The sequence below is a fragment of the Hypanus sabinus genome, chromosome 10 (assembly GCF_030144855.1).
Source record: "Hypanus sabinus isolate sHypSab1 chromosome 10, sHypSab1.hap1, whole genome shotgun sequence".
Lineage (NCBI taxonomy): Eukaryota > Metazoa > Chordata > Chondrichthyes > Myliobatiformes > Dasyatidae > Hypanus > Hypanus sabinus.
The window spans coordinates 125,852,267-125,876,506 of NC_082715.1; the positions used below are offsets into that span (position 1 = coordinate 125,852,267).

At 44.2% G+C, this 24,240-nt stretch overlaps 1 protein-coding gene across 7 annotated transcripts in view; it reads right to left on the minus strand.

The window, feature by feature from the left end:
• acoxl (acyl-CoA oxidase-like) overlaps window positions 1-24,240 on the minus strand; it is a 358,948-nt gene that overhangs the window by 289,120 nt on the left and 45,588 nt on the right. For all 7 annotated transcript variants that reach the window (XM_059982889.1, XM_059982890.1, XM_059982887.1 and 4 more), the window contains exon 10: window positions 19,615-19,649. In XM_059982889.1, the coding sequence (XP_059838872.1) occupies window positions 19,615-19,649 (35 nt within the window). The remainder of the gene's footprint in view (window positions 1-19,614; window positions 19,650-24,240) is intronic.

Below are 24,240 nucleotides of genomic sequence, written 5' to 3' on the forward strand. Positions count from 1 at the left end.
GTCTTACCACAGTTAAGGAAGCGCGCTGGGTTAAAAATAGATCTGTGCGTTTAATTGAACACGTGGTCGGTTAGAAAACTTGCTGGAATGAGTGAAAAAGTTAACTGTACAAGTGAAAAAGGGAGAACTATGATTAGTTACAAGAACAGTATGACAGAGACAGTAGAAAATCTTTGCTTTAACAAAATGAGTGGAAGAACATGACAAGCGTAATCGAAACGAAGTGCATTGTACAGAGCTTTGCAGTGTACTGAAGCAGTATCAGAAATCCCAGCAGGGACCTCAAGTGGGCAGTCCTACCAGTGGCGCTTCTCCTTGAGAAACATCCCCTAAGCTGGACAGTCCTCCAGGACAGCGCCACCATCTGAACGCCGAGGAATTGTCACCAGGACTCTACAGAGATCTCCAGTAGCTCGAGTGAGGATGACAGTGATGGAACAATAGGATTGCCAGCAATGTCATTGCTTGCTACAATAAAGGCCAAGGAAGTGAAGACACACAGAACTGAAGATGAAACCTATGAATGGAGATCGATGGCTTTTCATCAACCATCTGAACAGGAGAAAATTGATAAGTAGTCCAAAGAAATTGCACATTCTGAAAAAGAAAGTTTAAGGACCTGGGCTGAACTTTAACATATTAAAAACATATATAAATGGCACCCATGTGATGGCATCCAAATTTTGGCAACTATATTGGCTTCTCGGCAAACCAGTCAATTGACTTGGAGAGTTGACGGCAACATGGGAGATGATAAACAAAATATACAAGGTGGTCGGGATGCTATTGAGAGGTGGGTGGAAGAACAGGCCCCAATGCAGTGACTGGAGGAAAGTGGTTGATTGCAAGCAAAAGGTTTCTCAGTATGTTTCTAAATATCAGAAACACGACAGCGCAGCGTGGCTGAATTACTCAGGAGTTCCAGGAATAAATGAAGATAACATCAAGGACTTTACAGTATGGTCCCTTGAAGTTAAATTTATGGATATGTCTGAACATGCAAATCCACCAAACACTAGATAGGCTCAAATAGCCTCTAGATTCTATGTGAGCCACTTTTTTCTTTTTTCTTTTTTTCTTTGTAGTCCATACAGTGAAGGAATTGTATAAGGTAAGCAGAGATCTGGGATTTCCTGACTGGAGAATCATCCTTTGCAGAAACGTTCGAGCTGAGTCTTGTTTGTTACTGCCGGCTCCAGAATGACCTTTGGTGTGTTTGATGGATCTGCACAGGGCACCGAGAAGCATGACTATTATCTGGATATTTGTCAGGAAAAAATATAAAGGGTGAGTGCAAATGGTGAGGGGTCGTGGATTTCAGTCAAAATTCACAAAGAATTAGCTTAGATCTTGAGCGGGGCAAAGTTGAAAAGGAAATAATTTGAGTTGAAATCCAAGTGGGAATTACCATTTTTTATGTCTCTTTCCAAGTTCTGACAAAGGTTATCTGAAGGATTTTGTTATTTTCTTTCCATAGATGCTACCTGATCTGTCTAGTATTTCCAGTAACACACACAAAATGCTGGAGGAACTCAGGAGGCCAGGCAGCATCTATGGAAAAGAGTAAACGTTTCACATTTCGGGCCGAAACCCTTCATCAGAACACATCAGTATTTCCAGTGATTGCTGACCTACGAACTTCTACACATAGCAAGTCCCTGAAAGTAAGCTCACTTCAGTAAAATTGATGAGATCAAATCACAGTAACTGAAAATGACATGCAATTAAATTGAAATTCCATTTTGTTAGTCACTGTTAACCAGTGGCTGCTCATAAGGTCTTCATAAAAGGTACTATTCCATGCAGATTTTTGAGCATAGCAGAAATGCAAGTCTTGATTCAATTTTTTAAGATGCACTAAGGCATATTTAGTCATCCCAGTAAACATACAGCAAGACTCTTTGCAACAAAATCACAGTCTATGTTTGGAATTTTGTAAAAATATCATCCACTTATTGAAGGTTCTTCAAAAAAATGATGAAACTTAAAGCAGAATGATGCAATAAGATAGTTAAAACAAATTTCTGCAAGTTAAAGTTTATAGGAGTGCAACAAGAAAACATGTATGAGCAAACTCTGTTGAAAAATGATTAGTTAACAGTGACCTTGGAGAATCATTAGATATAATTATGGAAAATGTAGAAAGGAGGGGGAAATTGGTTGATCAATGGAAGAAAAAAAAATTCCCCAGCAATAGAAGGAAGGTGCAAAAGCCTACCATCTATATCAAAGGTTGTATCAGCTTTTGTTTGTCACAACACCCACACAGTACCCACATGGAAACTAAATGTTCTGAACTTATGGGGGGTTTTCATTAAGAGAGCACACCCTTTAGATATATTTTAATTAAAATAAACAGGGTGTTACAATGCTCATGACCATTAAGAGAATACCTAGCTGTTCTGTGAAATTCCTGCACATAGTTCCTATCCCAACTTTCTCATCTAGGTACAAACAAGAGAAAATCTATAGATGCTGGAAATCCAAGCAACACACACAAAATGCTGGAGGAACTCAGCAGGCCTGGAAACATCCGTGGAAAAGAGTACAGATGACATTTCAGGCTGAGACTCTTGAGCATTCCTGCTGAAGGGTTTTGGCCCAAAGCTTTGACTGTACTCTTTTCCATAGATGCTCCCAGACCTATTGAGCTCCTCGAGCATTTTGTGTATGTCATCTAGATATGGTTAATTTTCCCAATCTTTCCGCTTCTATTGGGTATTGGGATAAGTTAGCCCATGACTGGATGTCAACATCTCAAAGGATCATCCCCAGACCCTCGTCATTCAGTACATTCCCTCTTCACAATACAATACTACCATCGGAAAGGAAAACACACACTCAACAATTTAGAAGCAGCTTCTTCCCCTTCACCAACAAATTTCAAACAGTCTATAAACCCATGAACACAAACTCATTATTTTGCATGATTTTTTTGGCAATTTATAGTATTTTTTAATTTATGCACTGTATTGCTGCCACAAAACAATAAACTTTGCATCATATAAGAAAGTGATAATAAACCTGGTTCTTACTTTGGCACTGGGTTTTATTTAGCTAACAGACAAACTCACCCAACATTCTCACACCTGCCCACGTGGTTGGGAGAGATAGTCATTAAGGAGCATTTAAAGGTAAAAGCTTTCTCATCTCAATTCAGTGGAGCTTGGGCAGAGGTGAACATTTCAAATGCATAGAATCCCTGGAGCGTAGGAGAATGAGGGGTGATTTGATAGAGGTATATAAAATTATGATGGGTATAGATAGAGTGAATGCATGCAGGATTTTTCCACTGAGGCTACGGGAGAAAAAAATCCAGAGGACATGGGTTAAGGGTGAAGGGGGAAAAGTTCAAAGGGAACATGGGGGGGGGAGTGTGGAATGAGCTGCCAGATGAAATGGTAAATGCGGGCTCACTTTCAACATTTAAGAAAAACTTGGACAGGTACATGGATGAGAGGTGTATGGAGGGATATGGTCCAGGTGCAGGTCAGTGGGACTAGGCAGAAAAATGGTTCAGCACAGCCAAGAAGGGCCGAAGGGCCTGTTTCTGTGCTGTAATGTTCTATGGGTCTATGCCCCAAGGTAAAAATGAGCATTGATTCTGACATAGTTCTTCTTTGGCTCAGTTCCTTACTGGATAAACATGCTGACTAAGCAGGAAGGAGTGGGGGAAAAAGAACGGAAGCACTTTTCTAGTGAAAATTTAGTTAGATGAGAAACTACACATTCAAAATGCTGGGTGAACTCAGCAGGTCAGGCAGCATCTGTGGAAAACAGTAAACAGTCTATGTTTCAGGCTGAGACTCGTCTTCAGGACAGTTGGATGATAGTAAAATTTACTTGAGAACATTTCACTGATTCAGGTGCAACAAACGCTATTTGCATTCAAAGCCCTGCCTTCTTGAGGTGTTGAAGCAACTATACAAAGAGGCCCTTTCCTAAGCAAAGTGATCGACAGTTTGAGGATACCAACTAATTAACTAGTTGACACACAATTAACTATAATATGACAAAGGTAGAAAGCACTATTGCACCCAAGCATCAGGAAAACATGGGAGAAATCATCCATTGCTACAACTGGCAAATGCCATATTTCCTGAAAATATACCATCCTTACCAACTAAAATCTAGTTCATTTTGCAACTGAATTTCTACACACATGAAATAGGTGAGCAAATTTTCTGATGGGCATTCCTTTGAATGGAGCAAGCAAAGCCGATGATCAAAGGTGCTTACAATGAAAGGTCATCAAATGGAAGTATGTGCTCCCGGGAATTCTGGAGAAGCCAAGAAAAGTAAGTTGCAAATCAACTGGTCGGCTCTTGCTTTTACAGCAGAGAAATCACAGAATTTACCACCCAAATGTGTCCAGAGAGCAAGACCACGATTGCAGAGACGATCGATTGCCCACTTTTGCCCATTAATATTGATCTTCTGGATGACAAGTTCCAGGCTTAGTAAAGACTGGCGTTACCTTCAAAGGATACAATCAACTTTGATGGGATCAACCCCAATAACAAATGGAGTACATTCCATACCCCAAATCCAATTACCACCCCCCCCCCCCCCCCCACCCAGCATCCCGTCTCCGATTATTGAGGGATTGCATTATGGCACAGCAGTTACTGCTGCTGCCTTGTGATTCCTAGAACCCGAGTATGATCCTGAACCCAGATGCTACCTGTGCAGAGTTTCAATTTCCCAAAGTTTGTGTGCATTCCTACCCCTCCCCCCCACCAGATGCTCTGGTTTCATTCTCACAACCTAAGGACAGGCTAGAAGGTTAATAAGACCCTATTGTGTATGTCCGTGGACTTCAGTCGCTGTAGCCCTATCCACCTTAAGGTTTGATGTGTTGATGCTCTTCTGCACAAAGTTGTTGATACGCGTTTATTTGAGTTACTCTCGCCTTCCTGTCAGCTTGAACCAGTCGGGCTGTTCTCTTCTGACCTCGCTCCTTAACAAGGCATTGAGAACTGGCGCTCCCTGTAGATTCCAGAGATTGTTGTGCATGAAAATCCCACGTGATTGGCTAATTAGATATTTGCATTAACAAGCAGGTGCACCTACTGAAGTGGCCACTGATTGTAAGTGTAGTTGAAGGGCATGTGTGTAAAGTATGAGGGAAATAAGGGGGAATTGGACTATTGGACTGATGGACTGAATAGACTCACATTGTACTATAATAAGTAGGGAACGTATTGCAGGATAGACATAATATTGAAGGCATCATCTATGGAAAGGAATAAATAGTCGACATTTCGGGCTGCAACCCTTACTGCTGAGTTCCTCCAGCATTTTGTGTGTGTTGTTTGAATTTCCAGCATCCGTAGAATTTCTCATGTTTGGACATAATATTGTCTGTTTATAATATTCTTAACAGTTAATCAGTGAAAAGTTCCACTTTTGGGACAATCTACTGCAGCTTCTGCTGAAGTAGAAAAAGTTTATTTTACATCATGGACAAAATCTTCTCAGTTCCTACTTCTCTCGGATTTCAATAATATACCTTGCTGGTAACCAGGCCCCAAAATATGTTAGAACTTGTACTTAACCTACCACAATCAGAGCACTGGAGTTGCTGCTGAATCACAGGGAATGCAAGGGCTAACTTACACACTGCAAATACTATGAGCCACATCAGACCATCCACTTCAGATTTATTGGTCGAAAGATCAAAATTCATCAGGAAGCAGAATTCATCACTTCTTTGAATTACACTGTACATCTTCCACCTCCAGCTGAAAGGGCAATAATGATAAAGGTAGTGCCTCATCTCCCTGTGCTTGGCATTGATTCAAATGTGAGCCAGACATGCCAGAGAGTGACTCCAAAAACTGAGATCTTCCACCAGGTCTCATCTATAACTTTGGTCCAGAACACTGTAAAGCTCTGTAGAGTCTTGGAGCTAATCAGCATGGAAACAAGTCCATCAGCCCTCTGGGTTCACACCTCTACCATAACCAGCATCCCTACATTCTTAGAAGCATATCACGTAATCAAACACTCTAACAAGCTTCTACTAATGTGAAAAAGGATCTCATGCTTTCCTGGCATGTACGACAAATAAATTCTTCTTGGGCTTCCAGCTGGGTACAGGTATCAATTTTAACCAATGTTTCGATGACAGACTCTGCCATCTTCATCAGGGATGATGCCGAGGTATGCCTAGTCCAGTGGTATTTACACTCCCGTCATCTCTCGCTCCTGATTGGTTAGTCCTCATCCAGTCAGGCCCGCATCAAGGAGCACAGGAGGTTGTGTCTGTTTGGGGTACCTGGAGAAATTGGCAGGAGCAGAACACTACATTCGCTACAGCCACAGGATTGACTTTGATGGCACAAAACTACTGTGCCATGCCAGTGGCTTTTGGGACCGCCTAGTAAAGGAAGCCATTGAAATAAAGCTAGAGAAAAAGATAAGGGCTAACCAATCAGGATGGATGGACAATGAGGGCATATACAGTGATGCTAGAAATTTTAAGTCATATTTATGCAGAAACAGAGAATCTTCTCTATTTCTCCATAAATATGACTTAAAATGTGATCAGATCTTCACCCCAGTCCTAAAACGAGATAAACAGAACACAATTAAATAAATAACACAACAAACATTATACCTGTTCATTTATTTATTGAGAAATATTATCCAATATCACATCTATTTGTTGGGAGAAGTATGTGAATGTTTGCTTTCAATAACTGATATGACCCCCATGTACAGCAATAACATCAACCAAATGTTCCCAGTAACTGTTGATCAGTCCTGCAAATCGGCTTAGTGGAATTTCAGGCCATTCCTCCTGACAAAACTGCTTCAACTCTGGGGTGTTGGTGGGCTTCCTTGCATGAACTACTTGCTTCAGGTCTTTCCACAACATTTCTATAGGGTTAAAGTCAGGACTTTGACTCCACCATTCCAAAACACAAATTTTCTTCTTTTTAAACTATTCCGTTGTTGATTTATTCTGGTCTTTCAGATTACTGTCTTGTTGCATTATCCAACTTCTATTAAGCTTTAGGTGACGGACTGCTACCCTGAAATTCTGCTGTAAAACGTCTTGATACAATTTTGTATCCATTGTTCCCTTAACGATTGCAAACTGTCCAGGCCCTGAGGCAGTAAAGCAGCCCCAAACCATGATGCTACTTCTAATATGCTTCACAGTTGGGTTGAGGTTTTGGTGTTGGCGTGCAGTGCCCTTTTCCTCCAAACATAGCAATGTGCATTTCTGTCCTAAAGTTCAACTTTTGTCTCATCTGGCAACAGAAAATTGTCCCAGAACCATTGTATAATACCCAAGTAGTCTTTTGCAAATTTGAGATGAGTAGCAATGTTTTTGTTGGAAAGCAGTGGTTTTTCCTCAGTGATGTCCTTCACGAACACCATTCCTGTTCAGTGTTTTTCTTACAGTGGACACAAGAATGGAGACCTTAGCAAGTTCCAGAGATTTTTGCATATCTTTTGTTGCCACCCTTGGGTTCTTTTTCACCTCCTTCAGCACTGCACGTTGTGCTCCTGCTGTGACCTTTGCAGGATGCCCACCCCTTGGGAGAGTAGCAACAATGCTGTGCTTCCCTTATTTGCAGACAATTTCTCTTACTGTGGACTGATGAACACTCAGATCTTTAGAAATGCTTTTGTAGCCTTTTCCAACTTCATGCATCTCTACAATTCTTCTTCTAAGGTCCTCTGATGGTTGCTTTGATTGAGGCATGGCACACATAAACAGATCTTTCTTGAGAAGAGCAAGCTCTGTCAGTAACCTGACTTTGTGTGTCTTTTTTTTTAATATAGGGCAGGGCTCCTCTACGACCCACACCTCCAATCTGATCTCATTGATTGGAATACCTGACTCCAAATAGCTTTTGTAGAAGATGTTACCCCAGAGGTTCACATATTTTTTCTAACAAATACATGTAATATTGGATCATTTTACTCAATAAATAAACAAGTATACTATTCTTTTTGTGTTAAAATCTAGACTACTCCTTGTCTAGTTTTGAGACTTACATGAAGACCTGATCACATTTTAGGTTATATTTATGCACAAATAGAGAAAATTCCACAGGTTTCACAAACCTTTTAGCACCACTGTATACCACTGGACCAGACATGTCTAGGCATCATCCCTGACGAAGATGGTAGTGTTTATCATATAAACATCGGTTAAAATTGATACCTGTACCTAGTTGGAAACCCGAGTAGAGCTTATTCATTCTACTGATGTACTCTTGAAAATATCTGACTAAATACATCATGGTCTGGTTCAGCAATGTGAACGCTCAGGAACACAAAAAAACCGCAAAGGAGTGGATTTTCCTAATTCATCATGGCACATCACTTCCCACTATCAGCTGTAAATATGAAGCACTGCCTCACGAAGGCAACATATATCAGCAAGAATCTCCAATCCAGCCCAAGCTATTTTATCACAGCTACCATAAGACAGAAAGGTCAGAAGCGTTAAGTCCCACACTACCAGGTTGAAGAACATTACTTCTTTTCAAACATTCAGTTATTGAAGCAACCTGCACAACCCTATTCACTATCTCAGTTCAGCAATACTACGACCAAGCAGGCTTCTTGCTCCTTTATGGGCTTCACCCCATCCTCCCACCATCATAATCGGGATAGACCTCCCCTTGGCCTTACCTACCACTCCACAATCTCTGTATCCAGCACACCATCCTCTGTAACTTCCAACATCTCCAACAGAATCCTACAATTAATTCCCTCCTCCTCCTCCCATCCACTTTCCTTCAGGAAGACTCTTTACGTGACTCCTTGGTCCATTCATCCCTCCCCACTGATCTCCCTCCTGGCAAGCGAGGCAAGCACTACTCCTGCTCTTACACTTCCTCACTCACTACCATTCAGGTCCCCGGACTGTCCTTTCAGTTGAGGCTACATTTCACTATTCATTCCCATCTAGATATGTCCATACATGGCTTCCTCTACTGCCATGATGAGTCCAAACTCAGGTTGGAGGAGCAACACCTCATCTACCATCTGGGTAGCCTCCAGCCTGGTGGTATGAACACTGAATCCTCCAATTTCCGGTAATTCCCTCCCCCTCCCCCTATCCCAGGTCCCTCTCTGCCTCTCTCCCCTTTCAACTTTCTGCTTCTTTATCTCTACAGTTGGTTCCAAGGTTGCCAAGCCGAGGAGTGGTAGTGGGGACAAGCTCCCACTGCTTAAAAAGTGCTCCTCACCGCATGCATCTCAAATAGCCTCTGGCAACCAAGTCCAACTCCTGGCCTTCTTGTGTGGTTTAGCCTGCAAGCCCAGCAGAACTGTTTCTACTGACAGGAGAAGGGGCGAAGGCAGGTCCTGGTGCCTTAAAACCAGTGCTTCGGGTAGATGGAGCTCGTCAACCCGGGAAGGCAGTCCGCCTAAGAGAGGGAAAACTCTGATTTTAAACCTCCGCTGCCTTGCGGCCATACCCAATCATGAGAGAGGCTTCGGGAGTAAACCCTGAGGACAAATCCGGAGCTGGAGTCCCTAAGGCAGTCCGACGTTACATTCAACCTCGTTCTGGCAATTCCTGCGACGATGCTGGTGCCAAGCTGTATCGGCCCCTGCCTTTCCCTTGGACAACATCGGTGGCGTGGAGAGGGAAGACGTGCTGCATGGGCAACTGCCGATCTCTCATAAAACCTTGCCCAGGCCAGCGCCCTGGAGAAGGCGCTCCAGCGTCGCCTCACCGCGGCGGCAAAACACGGAAAGCAGCAGTCTACCGGTTATAAGCCTGCGCTCGATTGGTGAAGAGCAAGGTGCCAGGGGTTGCTTTCGACGGAGGGAAGGGCCATTGTGCCTCACTGGACAGCTACCGCCCGCCTCAAGCTGGGCAGCCCCCAGCCAATAAGGTGCCGTCCCGCCACAGTCCGCCCGCTTCACTGGGTGCGTGGGGCTTAGGGATACCAATATCCTGAATCGCGGTCTGTAAACACTGCACCAAGCAAAACAACAAGGAAACAAGGCAAGAAGCCAGCATTCAGACTCGGATATTGGAACGTATGGTCTATGACAACCAGTCTATCAGACGACCTTCGCGAGATCACAGACACCCGCAAAACAGCGGTGATTAACAACGAACTGCTTCGTCTTCAAGTGGACATCGCAGCGCTTCAAGAGACACGGCTTCCAGGCTCGGGGACCCTTCATGAGAGAGAGTACACCTTCATCTGGCAGGGGGAAGGCAAGGACGAGACCAGAGAGCATGGTGTCAGCTTCGCTGTGAAAAACTCGCTGCTGAAGATGGTGAAACCCAGCAAGGACGGATCAGAGCGGATCTACTTACTGCGGCTGCACACCTCCGATGGGCCTGTCAACCTTATTAGCGCTTACACCCCAACCCTATATTCCACACAAGACGCAAAAAGTGAGTTCTATGATCAACTTTCAAGGCAAACACAGGCGATCCCGAAACAGGAACAGTTCCTGCTACTTGGCGACTTCAACGCAAGAGTGGGTGCCGACCACAACTCCTGACCAAGCTGTCTGGGACGGTATGGGATCGGTAACTTGAATGACTATGGACAACAACTGCTCGAGCTTTGTGTGCTCCACGGACTATGAGTCACCGACACCTACTTCCAGGCCAAAGTTTCCTGGCGACATCCCCGCTCCAAACACTGGCATCAGCTGGACCTGATCCGCACAAGACGCAACCACCTGAAAAACGTGCTCATGACTCAGTCCCTTCAAAGTGCTGACTGTGACACGGATCACTCCCTGGTTTGCTGCAAACTCAGACTCCACTGCGCCAAGCCTCTAGGCAAACATCGTATCAATGCTGCTACGATCCAAAACTCAACCAAAGCGGAGGTATTCATCAAGTCACTGGAGGACGCCCTCCTTGCAGACCCACCAGGAGCAGCTGTTCAGCAGAGATGGGATTCTCTCAGGGACACCATCCACAGCACTGCATTGAAGACCTTCGGGAGGAAGCGGAGCAAGACACAGGATTGGTTCGAGGCAAGCGCAAATGAGCTCAATGCGACCATCGAGGAGAAGCATGTTGCACTGTTGAAGCACAAACACCAACCCACTCAGGCAACGTTGCAAGCATTGAGGACAGCTAGGAACAACGCACAGAAGACAGCCAGACGCTGTGCAAATGGCTACTGGCTACAACTATGCGAAAGCATCCAGTTATCAGTCGACACAGGCAACATTCGCGGAATGTATGAGAGGATAAAGAAAGCCATCGGTCCAACCCAAAGCAAGACAGCTCCACTGAAATCCAGGACAGGCGAGGTCATCAAAGACAAAAGAAAGCAGATGGAGAGATGGGTGGGGCACTACTCCGAACCCTACTCCAGAGAAAATGATATCTCGGACAACGCGTTGGCGACCGTGGAATGCCTACCGGTCATGGAGGAGCTGGACGTACTGCTGACTGCTGAAGAGCTGAACAGAGCCATCGACAGATTACCCACTGGAAAGGCACCAGGGTTGGATGGCATCCCACCAGAGGCCATCAAGTGTGCAAAGGGAGTTCTGCTCAACCACCAGCCGGAACTACTCTGTCAGTGCTGGGAGGGGGGAACGGTGCCGCAAGACATGAGAGACTGCAACATTGTCACCCTCGATAAGAACAAGGGAGACAGAAGCAATTGTAACAACTACAGAGGAATCTCGCTGCTGAACATCATTGGGAAGGGCTTCGCCCGCGTGGTCCTGGGCAGACTACAGAAAATCGCCGAAAGGGTATACCCCGAATCTCAGTGCGGTTTCAGGTTGGAACGTTCCACAATCGACATGAACTCTCTTCGACAGCTGCAAGAGAAATGCCGAGAGCAAAGACAACCACTCTACGTCGCTTTCATCGACCTCACAAAGCCATTCGACCTTGTTAGTAGAGATGGCCTGTTTAAAATCCTCGCCAGGATTGGTTGTCCTCCGAGGCTCCTCAAGATAGTCCGATCGTTTCAAGCGGATATGAAAGGCATCGTTCAATTTGACGGCTCTTCTTCAGAGGCTTTCAACATCTGCAGCGATGTGACGCAGGGCTGTGTGCTTGCTCCCACCCTATCGGCATCTTCTTCGCAGTCATGCTGAAACATGCGTTTGGAACTTCAACCGATGGAGTTTACCTTCATACCAGATCGGACGGAAGGCTGTTCAGTCTGTCCCGGCTGAGGGCAAAATCCAAGGTCCGTGAAGTACTCATCAGAGACATGCTGTTTGCAGACGACGCAGCGTTGGCGACGCACTCTGAAGAGCAACTGCAGCGACTTATGGACAACCTCTCAAGAGCCTGCCAGGAATTCCGCCTAACCATTAGTCTGAAGACGACCAACGTGATGGGCCAAGGCATTGAACAACTCCCCCCCACCCCCGTCATCAACATCAACAATTACGAGCTGGAGGTAGTCCACAAATTCACATACCTCGGCTCCACCATCACGGACAGCCTCTCCCTGGACTCCGAGATCAACAGGCGGATCGGACGAGCAGCCACCACATTCGCTAGGCTGACCAAGAGAGTCTGGGAGAACAGAAAACTAATTACGCACACCAAAATTGCAGTCTACAGGGCATGCGTCCTCAGCACACTGCTCTACGACAGCGAGACCTGGAGCGACATCTCAACGCCTTCCACCTTCACAGCCTGAGACGCGTTCTGGGCATCAAATGGACCAACCGAGTCACCAACACCGAAGTCCTTACCCAGCCTCTTCACCCTTCTCCAACAACGCCACCTCCGCTGGCTGGGAGACGTACATCGCATGCCAGACGGGAGGATTCCGAAAGACCTACTGTACGGGGAACTGACCACCGGCAAGAGAGCACGAGGACGTCCTCATCTTCGTTTCAACAATGTCTGTAAAAGGGACATGAAGTCAATGGACCTGGACGTCAAAAGATGGGAAGACGTCGCGAACGATCGCTCACGCTGGAGACGAGAACTACGCAGAGGGCTGGAGCGAGGAGAAGAGAAACTGAGGCTTGCCGCCGAGGAAAAGCGCGCTCGCCGAAAAGACAACAACAAGGCAACATTGGAGGAGAGCGTCTTCAAATGCAATCGCTGCAACCGAGACTGTCACTCCTGTGTGGGCCTGTACAGCCACAAAAGATGCGGCACCACCATCAACAGCTGAATCAAAACTCTCCAGGCGCAGATGCACGGTCTCTCAAGACCGACGGATGCCACACACATCTCTACAGTTCTTTCATGCGTATCCCCTCCCCCTCCCCCCCTTTATCTTTCCTCTGATTGGTTTTCCACCTGGCGCCTCTAGGCCCTACCCCCTCCCCTATCTCTATTACTGGGTTTCGGCCCTCTCTTTCCCCCCCACCCCTGTTCCTGATGAAGGGTCTCGGCCCGAAACGTTGGCTACTCTTTTCTCACGGATGCTGCCTGACCTGCCGAGTTCTTCCAGCATTGTGTACGTACTCTACAGACCTTGAGTCTGTCAAGGTCATCTATCGCTTATGGTGATCCTGGTACAGTTTCCTCTATGTCAGTGAGACCTCCCGGTAGCTACCCATTTCAAATCCACTTCCCATTCACTTGTACTTACCACTTTGACCCATTTCGTTCTTCCCATTCCCCCCCCCCCACCAATCATCTACTCAATTGGACCAGTTCAGTGTGGCCAATCCACGTATCTTTGGATTAAGCTGTAAGCAGCTTCAGAGAGAACATGTGAAGTCCACATTGACAGCAGCAGAGGTCAGGATCCAACCTGGACTGCTGAAGCTTGAATCAGCAGCTCTGCTAGCTGCATCACCAATTTGCCAAATGGCCAAAAGCTGGAAAAGATGTTTGGATTGGAAGGACATGTTGCTGTTCACAATTCAACTTCATGCTGATATTTATTTCTAATCCGTACTTCATATATATATGTGTATGTATCAGCTACCATATTTGTTACAATTATTGGATGTTTTTTGTTTCATGTTATGCCCTGACCAACACACCTCAGCAAGTTCCTAACACATGCAAATGTATGTGGCAAATAAAGTTGATCTTTGGTCGAGATCTTACTGATGGACAGAGTGAATGTATGGTCCACTCCTGATACTCATCGTCCACTGCTGGTACTGACGCTCCACTCCCGATACTGATGGTCCACACCCGATGTTGATGGTCCACTCCCAACACTGAATGTGATCGTGCGGTCCACTCCCGATATATATTGCCCACTGCCGATAATGACGGTCCACTCTCGAAACTTGTGGTCCACTCCCGATACTGAATGTGATTGTGTGGTCCACTCCAGATACATATTGTCCACTGCCGATACTGACGGTCCACTCTCGAAACTTGTGGTCCACTCCCAATACTGAATGTGATTGTGTGGTCCACTCCCGATAACGCTTCTTTTCTGCCTCCTCTCCTTCATTTGCATACGTCTATTGATGGAACAGCCAAAGGTTCACTGTGACTTTGTGGTGCCCTGTCTAGACCTCAAGGAAATCTCAGATATGAAAGTTAACTGTTTCGAGACCTGCTTGAATATCGACAGATGAGTAGAAGAAAAATTAGTCTTTAGACCATGATCATATAACAGCCCAAAGGTCAAACCAGACAGATACACATCTGGAACCCAGAAAAACAAAGCAAATTATTATGAGCCAGGGTTACTGAAACTAATTTTATCTGTGGCATCTCTTGATAAACAAGTCTCTCACCCCTGTAAAGTTTAGCCTATGAATAGAATCTGTGGGGTCATTCTGTTTTTGCCAAAGATGTGTTAAAAGCAATTGCAAACATTCAATTTATCAGATTAGGAACAGTAGCATCATTTGCAACAAGTGCTTGTATAAATTCATAAAAACTATAAAATAACACTAGCATATGTGGACATTTAGACATTTTATTGAGTCATTGAAATTGATCACCTTTCTTGGGAAAAAATGTAGATTTTGGACAGGGTGCAATACATCAAGATATTTTTCATCAAGATGCACCTGCTAATTAGCAAATAGTTCGTTGAGCATGGAAAATAACTCATAAGGGAATTACCTTAAACACACTAGCAACAAAGCTGTAGGTGGATTATACCGCCCATTACCACACAAAATATTTTCCACAATAAGAAGTCTTTAGTATACTCTTGAGGTACATTCTTTTGAAGTACTGAGAAAACATTGCTATCATGAGGTGGAAATTCAAACTTCAGTTTTACTTGGTAAAGGAGCTTTAACCAGGGAGTTTCTGTCATCTTGCTTTTACATCCAAATGCAAGGAAAATAACCAGCACCTACAAACTGTACTTAACAGCTATTCAACTCGGCAAGTTATCCTAAGTCACGTTGACAGATGATGCAGGGAGCGGGCGGGGTGGTCACCGAGTCCAAGCTGGAGCAGGCGACAGAGGTCCTGGTTACACAGCACTGCCAAAGAGTCCAGACAGAACAGCCGCTGTTGCCGAGTGTAGGTACAACAGTTAACTCAGGAGCTGTGGGATGAACTCAAATAAGCGTGCATGAAATTTACAGTGCAGAGAGCCGGCCATTCAGCCCACTGTGTTCACGGGGCCAAATAAAGTCCACTTCAGTTAACCCCACTTTTGAGCTCTGGCTCTGCAGCCTTATAGCCACAGCTTTTCGATCACACTTCCGGAGAAAACTTACGGCACGGAAAAGATCACAAAGTCCATTTTGATCCTGGAGGGCAGCCTGCGCAGACTCAGTACTCTTACGCCTTAAAGCTTCTTTCCTTCAAGTGCCCAACCAACCTCCTAATAAAATATGATTTGTTTCCACAACCCTTTGAGGCAGCAAGTGGCGGATCTCACGTTCATCTCAACCGCACCACATGCATTCCAAGTGTTTCAGGTCATTTACGTTATTGGATATTCCATCACTTATTGGCTATCTCCTTGTTTTTATTTGCATGTTCCTCAGGACCGCCTGTCCTTTGCCATCTTTTAGACACTGATACCAAACTTTGCAACTTACTTCTACACTTTGAAGTGAAAGAGAAGATCAGTAGCTCAAGCTGGCTACTTGCTTGTAGGGTTGTTCGCTGAGCCTGGACGTTAGGCCGCAAACTTTTCCTCACCAGTGACATCATCAGCGTGCAATTGTGTGTTGTTTCTGCCGAGTGCTTGTGGTTATATTAGTCCAACTCGTTGTTCTGATTGGTTGGCTGTTGTGCTGGCCGCTAGTCTCTGCAGGAGCCAACCGGATAGCTGATTGATCACTGCTGGCTATCAGTCGTTGTGAGTGTTGGTTCTTCAAGTGTCCATGGGTCACCCCTCAGCCCTGAACCCGCAGACACATAGGTTCATAAATTCCATCTAATTCAATATGCTTGTTAATAGCCTTCTGTTGAGAACCAAGGTTCTAAGAATTCTCTTGATTTTTTGTTCTGTGCCTCTGCCAGGATTATCGTAGTTTCCCGGGCAAACATGCTTCCTCCTTGGTCTTCATGTACTGAGAAGAGTGACAGACAATTGTGTTTTCTTCCAGCAAGCTGATGTCCATGTAGTTTTCTCCCCATCAGTCCTACTTAGAGTTCGGAGTAGTCTCCACCTTGGATTTGGCATATTACCTTTGTTCTGTCCATGTGGGCTGCTGGATCTTTGCATCTCGTGATGAGTATTCTGATGGTTATGCTGGGTTTGTGAGCTATCATTATTCTGTGCAGTTGGAGGAATCACTCTGTCATTTTGGAAATATTCCTGATCTGTGGCAGGGTTTGACTCTTTCTTGTTTGTTCAGTAGAGTTAAAAAGTTGTTTCTCTGGACTTCTACACTGTCAATTAGACCATCACTTTTGATATCATCTGCATTGTCTTGATCATAAAAGCAAAGGTGCCTATTACAGATCCATGAGGAACTCTACTCCATATAGTTCCCTGTCACTAAGTCTCCCACCAACCATTAATTACCCTTTGTGTTCCCCTAGAGAACCCAGCTCAAATCCAGCTTCACACTTTTTCTTGGTTTCCATGGACTTTGACTTTCTTAGTGGTCCTGCTTTGGGGGAGCTTTGCAAATAATGACCAGAAAGTGGGCAACCAGGATGAAATAAATAAGAAGCCACAAGGAACAAATGGTAGGTCAAGGCTGACCTGTGTTGTCAGAAATGTCAAAAGAGATGGAAAATTGTACCTGTGGACAGGAAACTTTACAATGTCAGCAGAAAGAGACAAATGTGTAGTCAACAACTGCACAAGTTGCTGGGGAAGGAGGCGGGGTGTCAAGGAAGAAGGGAGGGGTCTCAGGAAAATGACCCTGCTATTGGTAAAAGCAGAAACAGGACTGAAATAATGGGTTAAGAAAGGAGTGCAGACCTGAGATACCAAAGATGAGTTTAATTCCTGATATTTTCTTGCGTAGCATTAGATTGAGGAAGCTTATGATTATGTTCATGGTCCAGTATGATCTAAAGATAAATTATTCCAAGAAATGTAATCATAGAGACTGAAATAGGCTCTTCAGTCTATCAGATCCACTTCAAATCCAAATGCCCACTTACAGCAATCCTACACTGATTCCATTTCGTTCTTCCCACATTCCTACACATTCCTGAGCTACCCAAGTGCACCTCTCCCCCATCCCTTCCCCAATTCCACCATTCACCCTAGGGGCAATTTACAGTGGTGGTTAATCTACCAACCCACATCTCTAGCAAATGGCTGGAGACACAAGTACATGAAGGAAACACACACGGACGCAGGAAGGTTGTGCAAACTCCACAAAACATACTCGGAGGTCAGCACTGAACCTACGTTGTGAGCTACAAGTAGCTGTGCCACTATGTTCTGCTGGCTATAGAGATGGTAGTGTAATGCCAGAACTAGGAATGCTTATTTTTCCCATTCATTCGAGGGAAAATGGGCTCTGAAAGCTCAGCCTGCACTTAATTGCTCATCTCCAGTTGCCCTTGATAAGGTGTTGGTGAGCTACCTTCTTGAACCACTGCAGTCCTTCAGGTAATGGGTATCCCCATAATGCTTTAAGGGACAAAGCTCCAGAAACTGACCCAGTGACAGAGAAGGAACGGCAATATAGTTCCAAGTCAGGATGGTGTGGTGACGGTACGGCAGCCTCCTGGGTGATGTCCCCATGTTTTGCCCTCCTTGTCCTTCCAGCTGGTAGAAGTCATGGGTCTGGAAGTTGCTGATGTCTAATGAATTGCGGCAAGTGACAGCAATGCATCCTGTAGGTGGTACGATCTGCTGCTACTGAGCCTTGGTGGTGGAGTGATAAGCGGTTGTGGGTGGGGTGCCTATTAAGCCAGGTAGGGAGACAAATTTCTTGAGTATTGTTAAAGCTGAACTCATATGGGCAATGAAGACTATTGTTTGATACTCCTGACCTGAGCTCTGGAGATGGCACAGAGGTTTTGTGGAATTAGAAGGTGAATTTTCAGCACGGCTGCTCTGGTCGGATGTGGCTGGTCCAATTCAGTCTCCAGGGCACTTGAGGTTGAGGATCTGAATACAGTAAGGCTTTAGAGGTAATATCAGGGCTGCAGGAGTTGGAAATATTTGATCTCTACAAAGCATGAAAAGCAAAAGCAAGGAAACAAAAGATCATTTATATTCATATTGTCCCTTTTCTTGTAATGAAATACCCACAGGCTGCTTACGCTATCTTTGGGTGACACCAGCAGTTTGTCTCCCAACCCTTAACAGTAAATACCTGTTGCCTCTGGTACCAATGAAGCCCTGGTAGAACTATCAACTGGTCAGATTAGACATCCTTTGTTTTTTCTCTTGGAAATAATACTTGGACAATCATCAGGTAGATTCCACTGAAACTGCACACAGCTCCCGTTCGCATACACAGCTCCTTAGTACTACAATCAGGATGCTATCATTACTGTCTTCATCAATCGGAACTTTTCTCCAAGTCACATAACTACTAATCAGAATCACAATGTTGCTAAAACAAAACTTGCAGCCCAAAAGACCAGGCTCTGAGGACTAAGCCCCAGGTTTAATCTCAACCAGGAAATTGCTAATGAGAGAATGTCACACTAGCCAGCATTATTACTCCTGATCACCTACCCCCTTATGATAATGGATATCAGATCTGGGCAGAATCGGGTTAGCGAATTTCTCAAACTGAACTGCTTCTGGCATCTGCAGCTTGCTGTTTGATCAACAAAAGATAGCAAGACATTTAGAAAACAGCAGTAATCGACCCTTTGCATCCCGCATGATTTAAACGATCCCCTTTAATCTATATTTAGAGAAAAACACGTTTCCTTGTGCTTCAGCTGTAGCCATGATGTACTTCTGTACATGCAACACAATCACAAGATCTGCAACGTTCAGTTCTATGGAGTTAGAAAAACGCCCACAAGGAAGTGGATCATTTCTTGTGTAGGTGTTAACGGTGGAGGTGTAAGGGGAGCTACGGTCTCAGTCAGGGGATTCTGGGGATGCCAGGAAATTAGCCTCAGTGGTTTCAGAAACTTTAGATGCGGGCATATACTTTGCCCTGTCATGGAAATTTATTGCTAGCAGTAAAAACGAAGACCATTATACCAAGTAACTGCTCAAGCTGAATTCATGGAAGAAGTGAGTCAGCAGAGCTCAGATACTTCCCTTTTCATCTCCAGAACAAGAACCACAACTTTAAGAAATCTAGTTTTCACTTTGAGAACAGCGACTCAAAATAATTTATTTCATTTACCTGTGACTGTAACGAATGGCGATTGTCAATCCAAGCTGAAAATGCAAATAGAAATGTATTATAAAAGAGAACTGAAACTTATCTACATTATCTAAAATTGATGCAGATTCAATAAATTACTTTGATGCACAAGTTCTAGCTTATCTGCAAGAAGCAAATAAGCAGAATATCTAGATGCTGCTTTTAACTTTTTCATTAATCAGATGGGAAAGGTTGAGATGAATATTTTTAAGAACAGCCATTTCTTCAAAGAATGCCATGGAACATATTATGTCCACTTGACAGGGTCTTCATGTTATACACATCCAGAGAATGCATCTTCAATGTACACTGTTGCTTCATCAATGCAATGTGTTAACCAAAATTATGTGTTCAAGCACAGTGTGTGTTGAAATCTCAACCTTCCGAGTCAAAGGTAGGAATCCTATTCACTCTTATCAGCCTGCTGCTGAACAGCTTCGAAGTTAATTTCCCAATATGTACTACAAGTAAATCTAAATGTCATGTGAACCGAAGATTTACCAGAATGAAAGGCCATTGAAAAGTCACATCTACTGATTAAAGCAATCAGGAAAATCAATTCAGCAGCAATAACTTGCTTTTATACAGCATCTTTATTGTAGCAAACCAAATCTAATAATTGGATATGTAAAAAGACATAAGGATAGCTTGACCAAGAAGTTTTCCCTACTAGTGTTTTGCTCTCCTGTCTACAGCCCTGTAACACTGCCGCTCATTGAACCTGTGTTTACACCTGCTTCTGCAAATGACAATAAACTCAGTTTTAACAGAACAAGGTTTCCAGTCCGTAGCAGCCTGAAATTTTCAACAAAGGCAAACAATTTCTCTGGTTTAGGCTAACTTTGCGTTTGGTCTCTAAGGAGTTTGTACGTTTTCACCATGTCTGCAAAGGATTTCCTCCGGGTGCTCCGGTTTCTTCTCACAGTTCAAAGACGTACCGCTCAGTACTGTAGGTTAACCAGTCATGTAAATTTTCCTGTGATTACACTAGGGTTAAAAGATGGGTTGTTTGGCATCTCTGCTCACTGGGCCAGAAGGGTCATTTCCCTAAATAAATAAAACCCTAACAAAACAGTTGCACTGAGGGACCTTGGGGTCCAATTCTACAGATCTTTGGGACAAGTGTTTTTACATAGAGAATGGTGGATATCTAGAATGTGCGGCCAAAGGTGACGAGGAGCGAAATAAGAAACAGGCTTTCAAGAGGCTCTTAGATATGTACGTGTGCAGGAAATGGAAGGATTTGGACATTGCGCTGGTGGTAGGGGTTGGTTAGGTTGGGCATTTGATAAATCGTTTAATTAGTTTGGTACAACACCATCAGCCAAAGAGCCTGCTCTTGTGCTGTACTTTCCTGTGTTGTGTGTTCTGTTTTCTGGTTTTAATTCTTACTTATAATGAAACAGAAGGAGCCCATTCAGCCCATCAGGTTCATACCAGAGCACAACTCAACAGCTTCACCAGTCACATCCCTGTCCCTTGCTTCACTGCAACCTGGAGACCTATTGCCTCTCATATGCCTATCTCTTGATTCTTTTTGCTACCTGCATCAACTAAGTGTTAACCTACTGTAGCTTCTTCACCTACCAGCATGCCTTGGAAGACAGGGCACCCGGAGGAAACTCACGCTGTTGCAGGGAGACTGTACAAATTCAAAGTGATGACATCCAAGGTTAGGATTAAGACTCTGTATGAGATGGCACTGTTAAATACTGCACAACCATGTCCTGATGTTCTAAGACAGTCTCTCTCTCTCTCTCTCTCTCTCTCTCCAGCACCGCAATTTTTACTTTAATCTTAAAGAACATGTAAGTGAGGAGCAGAATCAGGCCATTTCGCCTACCAATCTAGCACCACTATTCATTCGATCAGGAGTTCCCAGTCTGGGGTCCATGGCATAAAAAAGGTCGCAAACCCCTGCATTAGATCACCTCTGACCTTTTAAACCTCAGCATAAATCCCCCTCCCCTTCCCCATTTCCAAGATTCATCAGGTTTCAAACATTGCTAAAACACAGACAGTACGATACAGGAACAGGCCTTCTGGGTCACAATATCTGTGCCCACTATAATGCCAATGCAAATTACACAGCTGCCTGCATGTGGTCTACATCCCTCAGTTCACTGCCTGCTTCAATGTCACTTAAACTCATTTCTATTTTGAATGCTGTCAGACTTACAAGATTCTAAACTTCACACCGTCTCAGTGAAAAAGATTCTTCTCATCGCACCTTAATTGGCCTAGTCCAGGGGTTCCCAACCCTTTTTATGCCATGCAGCCCCACCCTTAACCGAGGGGTCTGTGCACCCCTGGTTGGGAACTCTTAACCTAACTTTCAAGCCCTGGATCAGCACAAGGAAACATACCCACTGCATCCTGCCTGTCAAGTCTTGTAGGGATTTATTAAACTTCAATGAGATCACGTCTCATCCTTCTAAACTCTGGAGACTGGAGGCCAAATTTATTTTATCTCCCCTCAATGAAGCAAACTTGCCATCCCAGGAACTAGTCTGGGGAGTCTTCAGTGCAAACCCATTATGGCAAGTATCTCACATTGGTATGGAGGTCCAAACGTGCAATATACTCCAGGTGCAGTTTCACCAAGGCTCTATGTGACTGCTGTCCTGCCACTCCCACCTTCTGTCCCTTTCTTTCTTTCATATCTTGTATCCCTGTACTTTTTAAATACCTTTGATATCATAATCACACCTAGAACCTAATCGTGTATCTCTATACACCCGTTACTTCTTATCTCTGCTAATGCACTTCGCACTATTAACCATTTCAGTCTTGCACTCCAATGCCCAAACCCCTGCTGTTAGCTTGCACCTCACCCCGCTGCACATTCCTCCAAAGACACTGGTCCCAGCTCCACTGAGATGCTATCACCTGAACAATACAGGGGATTAAATGATGCAGTCAGGCAAAATGGAAAGAGATAATACAGTTGATAGGTAATAGAAAACTGTAGACTCCAGTAATTCTTTTAATATATCTGGCACTATTTTTCAGGACCTTAGAGCTACTGGGAAGGCCTCCATTTATTTTTCATCCCTAATTACATGGGGCTATTGTGGTGAGCCCTCTCTCGTAAACTGGGTGAAACTGTTACTCTTGTACTGTGGGGTTCACAGATGAGACACAGAGACAACGAAGGAATGGTGATACATTTCCAAATCAAAATTGTGTGTAATTTGGAGGAGGTAACTACAGGTGGCAGGTTTTCCCACGAACCTGCTGTCCTTGTCCTTCATGATATAGGGATCTCAGATTTGGGAGACGCTCTTGGAGTTGTCTGGGTGAATATCCAGAATGGATTTTGTTGATTGTGCCCACTGCAGCTACTGCACATTGGGTGGAGGAAGTAATATTTATGGTGGTGGACGGGAGGTCATTAAGTGTGTTGCCTTGATTGGGACGGTGCGAGTTTCTTGAGATTGATCGTGCTACGCTCATACAGGGAAGTCAATAGTATTCCGTAATGCTCCTTACTTGGTCTCAGATGGTGGAAAAACTTTGGAGATGTCAAGAAGTGTCTAAGAAATAAACTGTTCAGCAGAGTACAAAGAGTAGCAAATGGAATTTAATTTGGGGAAATGAGAAGGAATAGACTTGGGAAGAGCAAATAAGGTAAGAAATAAATAATGAATAACATCATACTGAAGGGACAGAGAAATAAGCCACAGCCCACCCTTATCATATTCAGAATCACATGCCTCCCTTCCCAGGATAATGTGGTGGTGAACTTGCTGAACTAACAACTAGAAGTCTGGATCATTTGTTTAAATTCTAACTTAACAGCTGAACTAACAACTAGAAGTCTGGATCATTTGTTTAAACTCTAACTTAACAGCTGGGCAACTTAAATTTAAATAAGTGCATCAAAACAAAATTATGGAATCACAAGCTCATCTCAGTATCTGCAGAGGCAAGATTTCCTCTGGGTCGCTAAGCTGCTCCAGGGGCGGATGTCAACCTCTTCACCATTATCCTATTATGTTCTCCAGACCATACAATGCAGTTGCCTCTTAATAACCATCTGAGGGGCCATTCAGGATAGGAGAACAAACGGTGTGAAATCCAGATCCCATAAATATATAAACAAACTGGGAGTCAGGGCGTGGGAAAATGGGGGGGGGGGGGGAGGGAAAAAAAAATCACAATTTTAAAATAAATTTAATGTGCAGACAAATAAAAAAACCACAGTGAACGTTGTGGGCAGGCGAATGCACGGAATAGGAAATGGTTAGTAATTTAGACAGTTGCATCTGTATAACAGCCAAGTACAGCGCTGTCTGACTGCATGGGTGTATGCTTGCTTCTCATTAAGCGCCAGTGAGTTTCCCATGCTCCTCGTAACGCACAGCTCGGAGATCTGTCCTTTAGCACAGCAAATCTGCAAGCCCGCTTTCAGTCCTCCTTGTTCATACTCTTTCTTTCTGCTCCAGTTATAAACCGAGTAGGGGAGTCAATACTGCTAATAATTCAGTATATGGTTTATTTTTGTTTGAGATATAATGAAAATATTCTGTCCTCAAGCCAACCAGACAGATAAATCCATAAGTAGGCGCTTTGAGGTAGTACAAAAGGAGGAAATAAACAGAA